Below are 7,524 nucleotides of genomic sequence, written 5' to 3'. Positions count from 1 at the left end.
GTGTGTGTGTGTGTGTGTGTGTGTGTGTGTGTGTGTGTGTGTGTGTGTGTGTGTGTGTCGCTCGCATCTTGCAACGCGGGATCTGAATTCGGGCCCTGGGTGCCGGTAAAAAGGCCTGAAACCACGAAACCCCCCCCGGTTCCGGGCATACCCGTCGCCGACACGGGCAACCATGTGCTGACGCCCCATCCTTCTCCTCACTTATAGGCTACAATCCCGACCTCATCACCGACGAGATGCTCGACTACTGGACAGACTGCATCACGCAACCGGGCGGCCTCACCGGCTGCTTCGACACGTACCGCTCCGTCTTCAAGAACGCCGAGATCAACAAGGAGACGGCCAAGCAGAAACTCACGTGTCCCGTAATGACGATCGGCGCCCCGGAATTCTTTGGCCCACAGGTCGAGGAGAATATGCGGCTGGTGGCGGAGAATGTCGCGCAGAGCGAGATCTTTGATGAGTGTGGCCATAGTTTGGCGTTGGAGAAGCCGGAGAGGCTGGCGGGGAGTTTGAGGGGGTTCATGTTGGGGACGTGAAGAAACATGGAAATGGGCAATGGTGGAGGGTGAAGGTGGTGAAGGGAAGGGGTAGTAAAGATGTGGAGGGCATTTTTTGCTAATTGATTGTTGGGGGGAAACATGGTGTCTAGCAGTGTTAAAAGCAGAAGAGAACCACGCTTACAGAAAAGTCTTACTCATCTTAGGCGACCTGGAGCTTCTCCAGCGCATCCGTCAAAGCATCTGTGCCACCCATGGCCAGTCGTTCTTCTTCGACCAGTTTACGGTTGTTGTCAACGAACGCAGCACTCCAAGCCTCCTCTGTACTGATGTCCCCCCAGGATGACAGGCTCCAGCCATTGGCATCTTCCACCGCAAAAGCACGGAGGGCACGCATCGTGTCATACCCACACCGATTCAGATGTCTGATCGCGTGGATGATGAGGACGGCGTCCGCGTCGAATCCGCCCGTGCACAGAAAGTTCCACGCCGCCGCGAAGACCAACTTGAACGCGGTTGCCATATCCTCGCGAGCCGAGGTGGCCAGTGGCAGCAGAATCTCCGACCACGGCGTCTGAAGCACCGCCAGGTCGTTGACGGCCAGCTCGATGGGTTCTCGCGGAATATCTGCATTGTCAGCGTCAGCCCAGACGTAGATGTCGAGCCAGCGATTGTCACTGACCTGGTCGTGTCCACGGCGCTTGGCTCGCCTCCACGCTTCGACTACGCACTGACAGTCAGCTTTGACGCGTTCGAGGGCGATGGCGGAGATGACGTCGAGACTGTTGTGGTAGCCTTCGCTGTGGAGCTTCTCGAAGGACAGGCGGATGATAGTGGTGACGATGTGGTCGTGAATCGTCCTGTTGGCGTCTGGCTGGCGCATAGCATTCATGTGCGCATGGCGGAGTTGGTGGATAATTTGAATGAGTTCAGATGGTTGGCATGGGATGTCTCTTGTTGTGAAGAGGTAAGGGATGATTTCCGTGATTGAGAGTTCGGGCTCTTGCGCTGAAGGTGTGTCGAGCTCCATGATTGTGATGCAGGAACTTGCAGGGGAAACGCTTCAGTGTTCGCCTTTATCTACCAAGCGTATCGACTGGTCGATCCACTGCGTGGCACACAAAGCCCACCATCTGGTGTGATAGCGTCTACTTTGTTCCCACCGGATTCTCTATGTTCGATACCAACTTCCATTGTTGGTCCCTTGCAGGTTTCGAATGAACACGCGGATAGTGTCTAATCCTCACCAACAGGCAGACCCTCAGGGGGCTGGATGCGGGCTTGGTTCCGGTGGCAATAATGAACAAGACGTTTAGCTATGAAGATTTTGATAGCCCTCTGGAAAGACGTGATAGATGTTCCCAACCTCAACCTACACGTCGACCATCTTTGGAGTTCGACGACAACCCTCAATTTCTTCTATTGAGGTTCGCCGGCGTTTCTCTTCGCCAGCCTCAATGCGGAACTCGAGATCACGCATTCTTTTGCTAAACTCCTTCTCTTCATCCCATGTGAATGGACTCTTACTTGCGAAGAGAAAATCGATCTGCTCCAATGAACGTCCAGCTGTCTCTGGAACAAAAATATATGTCAGCGGGATGTAGCTGATCATCGCCGCGCCGAACACATAGAAGGTTTTTTCTCCGATGCCAGCCAGCATCACGGGAACCAGAAGCCCACCTCCACCGTAGCCGATTGCCCATCCTGCTACACCAAACGCATTTCCCTTGGCGCGAAGCCAGGTTGGGAAGACCTCTGTTGGGTAGATGAATGGCACCATCAGCCATGATGCACTGAAGACCAGAACGTAGACGAAGACAAGGCATGCACTGCCGATATTCAACCTTTGTGCCGAGCCTGGATCGTTGAAAGCCGCTCGCTGCAGTCCGCCGATGAGGAAGAGTATGACACACAGTGTCGCTGAACCCCAAAAGATAGTCTTGCGCCTACCGATACGGTCGACGAGCAAAGCGTTGATACCGGTACCCAGAATCCCAACAGTGAGGCTGAGTGGTGAAAGCCAACCAGATTTCACCTCGCCGAAGCCAGCATTGCGGAATAATGTGCCCGAGTAGACGACAAGGGCTGCAATTCCCGTGCCGAACTGCATCAAAACCTGTAGCCAGAAGACAAGTTGAATTCGCCTGCCCAAGTGGACATCACCGGACCCAACACCAAAGAACATCTTCACGTAATTTGTGGAGGAGGACTCTTGCTCCATACCTACCACCGCCAGAATCTCTTGATATTCCCTTACGGCGTCGGGATGATCGCTGTCATCGTTACCTCGCAGCTTGACGATAATGTCGAACGCTTCTTGGTGTCTACCAGCTTTGACCAGCCATCGAGGAGATTCGGGAATGATCATGGTGCCCAGAAGAAGTAGCACTATTGGAATAACCTGTGTGGCGAACAGGAAGCGCCAGCGAAATTGGCCTCCGCCAATACTGTTGGCGAACGATAAGGCAAACCCGAGCCATGATTCGAGAGCGATGCATGAGAAATTTGCAAGGCTGAAACGCATCAGTCGGACAAGCACAGGGAAGAATGAAACCCATTTCGGCGGACAGGGTGACTCACAACGTCAGACAGATGACTCGGCCACGGTGAGCGGCAGGCGACAGCTCGGCGGTCCAACTTGGAGCGATGACAATGATGAACGCGACCCCAATACCAGCAACGACACGGGCACAGAGAATGGCAGCTAGATCGGTCGCAGCTGCTTGTAAGATAACTCCTAGCAGACACCAGAATGACGCCATCCAGAGTCCCTTGATACCTGTGACGGCGTTAGAAAGATACATGTGTTTTGCTGGAGAGTGAGATAGGGGGAGACAGCGAGGACGTACGACCGTAACGATCGGCGAATTGACCAGCCCAGAAGGCACCGACTAAGGAACCTGCATAGTAGATGCTGACTATGCCACCCTGCTTCGTCGGATTGGTGACGCGACCTTGCTCATCCCCGTAACCCATGCGTTGCACGAACTCCGGGGCGACATTGACGGCGCCGATGACTCCTTGACTCATGCCTTCATAGCCGATGGCACACGCCGACACAGCAGTGATGAGCTGCATAAGTCGTGGCCCAGGAATGCGACGCCACAGATTCTTTGGTCGGGACGGCATGATGGGTGCTTTCAAATTTCTGATAGATCGGCAATGATACCAAACAGGTGTTGCTCGACAGGATGATAGGCATGGTCAGTTCGAGGGAGGTTTGGCGGCATATAAATCATCCTCGTGGCTCGACATACGGGAGGGACCCACGGTCACGCTTCGCGGAGGGGATTCTGGGGTAATGGGGGAGTGTACGGGGATCTGCATCGTCTCGAAGTTCCGTTGACGGTAAAGTCTATGGGAAGAGCTAACAACCCCAGTCAGAAGGTGACCGAGCAGCCGAGTTCATGCACACGAAAGGCAAATCTGGGAACGACTTTCTCCAAGACTACCAGGTAAACAGTAGTAATGGCTGGATATGGCACATCGTAACGAGGACCCGAACAGTCTTCCCGGCGGTCGCAACTCGCTAGAAGTCTGTGCCGTTTAACCGATGGTGGAAGCTTGTGAAAGTTCGTGTGACGACATGTTTTAGATAGGTTGAAACTCCCACTTCGTCTCGAAGCAACCACTTCAGGGTAGGCCGACCTTGTAACATGGGCTCTCTGCGATCATCCCGAGGATGGTAAGTCTAGACGTTGGTTGAACCAGTTTCGACCTGTCGACTAGGCTAACGACAGCTCGCAGTTTGACTTGCAGAAAACGCCACGTGAAATGTACGAAATCCACTTCACATGCCGCGAGCATACAAGCTGATCTAGGATCGACTAGGTGATGAATCCCGACCACGATGTCGGCAATGTACCCGACGAGAAGAAGCATGCCAGTACGAGAGCCCGATCCGTTTCAAGCAGCAAGTTACGGCATATGGCCAGCACCGCCGTAAAACCGCCTCGCAGCGGGCTGCTGCGAATCACACAATCCGATCGAGCTCTTCTGAAGTCGAGACAAGTCCCACCATTAGTTCCTTGTCGCCTGTCGACAACACTGTCGCAGGCCCCCGGGTGAGCTTGGAGAGTGGTGTCACGCCGTTCCTGGTACAACGAACTGCCATTTCAAACAGACTGCAACCCGAATCTCCCGGTGTATACGCGGAAAGCCCACAAACTTGGTCATCATTGGTTTTGATGGACTACGAATCCTCGTACCTGGATGCGATTTACCTCCACCATTTTGCCACCGAGCTCGGCCGTTGGCTTGATTGCACTGATCCCACGAGGCAGTTCACGTTAAAGATACCTCGACTGGTCCGTGAAGAGCGGATCCTTTTGCTCGCAGTTACTTGCTTTGCTGCACGACACATGAAACATCCAACAAAAGCGGCATTAGCTCACGAAGAATCTGTGAAGCTCCTCATTTCTCGACTGGACACAGCCAACGTGGCGGCTGACGATGCACTGCTCTGTGCCATCGTCATTTTGCGTGTCTATGAGCAGCTAGATGGTGGGTTGGATCACACGCAGATGTTCAGAGGCTAATGAAGTTATTGTAGTGTCTGACGCCGGAAGTGACCACGAGCGACATCTAGCCGGCTGTTCTGCCTTGCTGCGGTCGTCCCAAGGACTTCAAGTAGACCCGGCAGTGCCAACACTCCGCCATGCAGCTTTCTGGGTCTACGTTCGGCAAGCCATGTATAATGCCTGCGTCTATCAGCAACCTCCTGATGTAGATCCAGAGACTGATGTAGCATCCCTGAGAATCTCGCACGTGCCCACCAGCTTTGCTCAGGAGTTGGAACAGGAAGCAGCATGGACGAATTCTCTGGTCTGGCTGACAACCAAAGTCATGCATTTTTGTTTCCGCCTTGGTAGCCACGATATTCATGAGCGGCTGTCACAATGGAATAGTCTCAATGTCGCTTTGGATCAGTGGCAATCTGAACGACCGTCATCTTTCGACCCGATCTGGGTTGGTCAGGCGGAATCGAAGACAGATAATACCTTTCCCGTTGTACTTTTGACAGCAGACTGGCATGGTAAGCATTCCTCACCTCAGAGCTCTTGCACTTGTTGAGTAACACGGAACAGTGATGGCCTTTACTTTCTATCATCTCTCACGTATGCTGTTGATAGCATATCAGCCAAAACCCAGATTCGCAGTGAGACGACAGGGCGCACCAGACGACAGGGAGGCGGAAAGTATCTTGCAGCACGCTTTACTCATGTGTGGGGCATGTCAGAGCATGTCAGCAGTAGTACCGTCATTGATCACGCTGTGCCACACGTGCTTCATATGTATGCTCTACCCTCCTTCCAGCTATATGTGAACTGACCGATCTCCTGCAAAGGGGGGCCTCTGATGGTCGATCGACCACAACAGGATGCTCTTCTGCGTCTGCTAAACAAAATGGAAGCAGAACATGCCTGGCCGACCCTTTGGATAGTCGATGCACTCAAGCGCGAATGGCAGCACAACAGCTAGCCTCAGTCGTTCTTTCTGAACGAGGCGACTGCATATTTCCCGTTCCGGACCCACGTACCATTTGGACAGGCTGATTCAAGCTCCTCAAGCTGTTGCTCGGATTCTAGGCCCACGCAGACATCGGCTTTGTTGGTCCTCAAGGAAAGGACTCTCAGACCTGTCTCATTCCCCAAAGGACCCAGCGCCTCCTGGAAGCTTGTCAAGTAAGGCCATAAGGCATCATTGGTCAACTTTCGGTAGTGAAGATCGCCCTTGAAGATTACTAGGTCTCGTGTTTTGAGATCAGCCAGTAGAGCCGGTGCTCTCTCATGCATTTCATGATACGAGCTGCCAGTTGTCCAGAACCAGTTCGATATGATGTCGATCTTGCCACTTCCGAAAAGTCCAACTAGGCAAGAATGAAGGCTATCGATACCTGCACGAGTGGGAAAGTACTCGGTTGACTTCAGAGCATCCAGCAGCCACTCGACGTCACTTCTGGTCGCATCGCTCACAAACCATGGGAAATCCTTGACATGAAGGCGAATTTCTTTTGCAATTTTTTGTTCCAGCAGGTATGCCGCAAAGACCAGATCAGTGAATAGCTCGAAACCAGAGTTGTCGAGTACGATGTCCACTTGTCGACCACTCTGAAGGTACTCCGCGGAATTTAAATATGACCAGGCTTCTTGCAAATCGTTATCCACGATGTTATGTTGCGATTTTCGAATTGATTCTCTCCCTTGCAGCGACTGGAGCTCTTCGAGCGAAAGGTGAGTCAGCAGCGACAGGTCTGTGGCGTTGCCCCAGAGAGCCACCTGTGTCATCTCTGAAAAGAGTAAGAACTGCTGTTCTGGATCTAGATCACAGTCTTCCAGATTCGCTCCTGTGCTAGCATATCGAAGAGCAAGTTCCAGGACCGCCACTTGAGATTTGATGAAGGTTGACTTCTTCTGCCGCTCGAAGACATCGTAGTTCTTCCAGTAATTGGTTTCGAGAAATATGGAGTGGACTCGACGGTACAGGTAACACTCGGCGAAGAGCCAAGGTGCGTCCAGCCAGCTGATTTTATCAGAACTCCTGATGTAGTTATTGAACCATTGCACATCTGGATTTAATGTGCCGGATAGTTCTGTCAAAGGCATATCGCTGACAATGTCGTCCTTCAGAGCCTCTAGTCCTCGAACAACTCCAGCACCCTCTTCTGCCATGGACGAAAGAACATCCTCTTCCCATATAGTCCGCTTAACATCGTCCACCATGTCGCTTGCGATTCGTGGCCATCTAATTCGAGCGGTCTCTTCTGCCATGGTACCATGGTCAGAAGTTCTCACTGGCCGAACGTGTGCATTGAGAATCATTATGGGCAGAGGCAGATCGTCAGACTGCTTTAGTGTATAGGGAACCTAGGAACAAGACACAGCCGCCCAGTTGCCCGTCTGTGTCATTTATACTGGAACGCTTTGGTCGGAAGCAGCCCCGCGAAGTCATGAGAGTTGGTTGCATTCCGAAAATGGTAATTCGTCTCGGTTTCCCAAAGCGGTAGATAGCGCCGAGGTTCTCT

The 7,524-nt window shown here is 52.7% G+C and overlaps 5 protein-coding genes across 5 annotated transcripts in view; 2 read left to right on the top strand and 3 right to left on the bottom strand.

Annotated features, from left to right (window-relative positions):
• HMPREF1541_01960 (uncharacterized protein) overlaps positions 1-539 on the top strand; it is a gene marked incomplete at both ends in the record, with an annotated part of 1,522 nt that extends 983 nt beyond the window's left edge. Inside the window, one exon of the mRNA XM_008716316.1 lies at positions 208-539. Coding sequence (XP_008714538.1) covers positions 208-539 — 332 coding nt within the window. The remainder of the gene's footprint in view (positions 1-207) is intronic.
• Positions 540-702: 163 nt separating this feature from the next.
• HMPREF1541_01959 (uncharacterized protein) lies at positions 703-1,530 on the bottom strand (the record flags this gene model as incomplete). Its single annotated transcript, XM_008716315.1, has 1 exon — positions 703-1,530. One exon carries the CDS (start codon positions 1,528-1,530, stop codon positions 703-705), a length of 828 nt encoding a protein of 275 aa, XP_008714537.1.
• A 342-nt stretch (positions 1,531-1,872) lies between these two features.
• Positions 1,873-3,629, bottom strand: HMPREF1541_01958 (uncharacterized protein; the record flags this gene model as incomplete). Its single annotated transcript, XM_008716314.1, has 3 exons — positions 1,873-3,013; positions 3,081-3,279; positions 3,350-3,629. The coding sequence occupies 3 exons, from the start codon at positions 3,627-3,629 to the stop codon at positions 1,873-1,875; spliced, it is 1,620 nt and encodes a 539-aa protein (XP_008714536.1).
• A 1,753-nt stretch (positions 3,630-5,382) lies between these two features.
• On the top strand, positions 5,383-5,520 carry HMPREF1541_01957 (uncharacterized protein; the record flags this gene model as incomplete). Its single annotated transcript, XM_008716313.1, has 1 exon — positions 5,383-5,520. The coding sequence occupies one exon, from the start codon at positions 5,383-5,385 to the stop codon at positions 5,518-5,520; it is 138 nt and encodes a 45-aa protein (XP_008714535.1).
• A 463-nt stretch (positions 5,521-5,983) lies between these two features.
• On the bottom strand, positions 5,984-7,321 carry HMPREF1541_01956 (uncharacterized protein; the record flags this gene model as incomplete). Its single annotated transcript, XM_008716312.1, has 1 exon — positions 5,984-7,321. One exon carries the CDS (start codon positions 7,319-7,321, stop codon positions 5,984-5,986), a length of 1,338 nt encoding a protein of 445 aa, XP_008714534.1.
• Positions 7,322-7,524: the final 203 nt, after the last annotated feature.

The sequence above is a fragment of the Cyphellophora europaea genome, assembly GCF_000365145.1.
Source record: "Cyphellophora europaea CBS 101466 unplaced genomic scaffold supercont1.2, whole genome shotgun sequence".
Classification (NCBI taxonomy): domain Eukaryota; kingdom Fungi; phylum Ascomycota; class Eurotiomycetes; order Chaetothyriales; family Cyphellophoraceae; genus Cyphellophora; species Cyphellophora europaea.
This window is presented reverse-complemented; position numbering and strand designations above follow the sequence as displayed.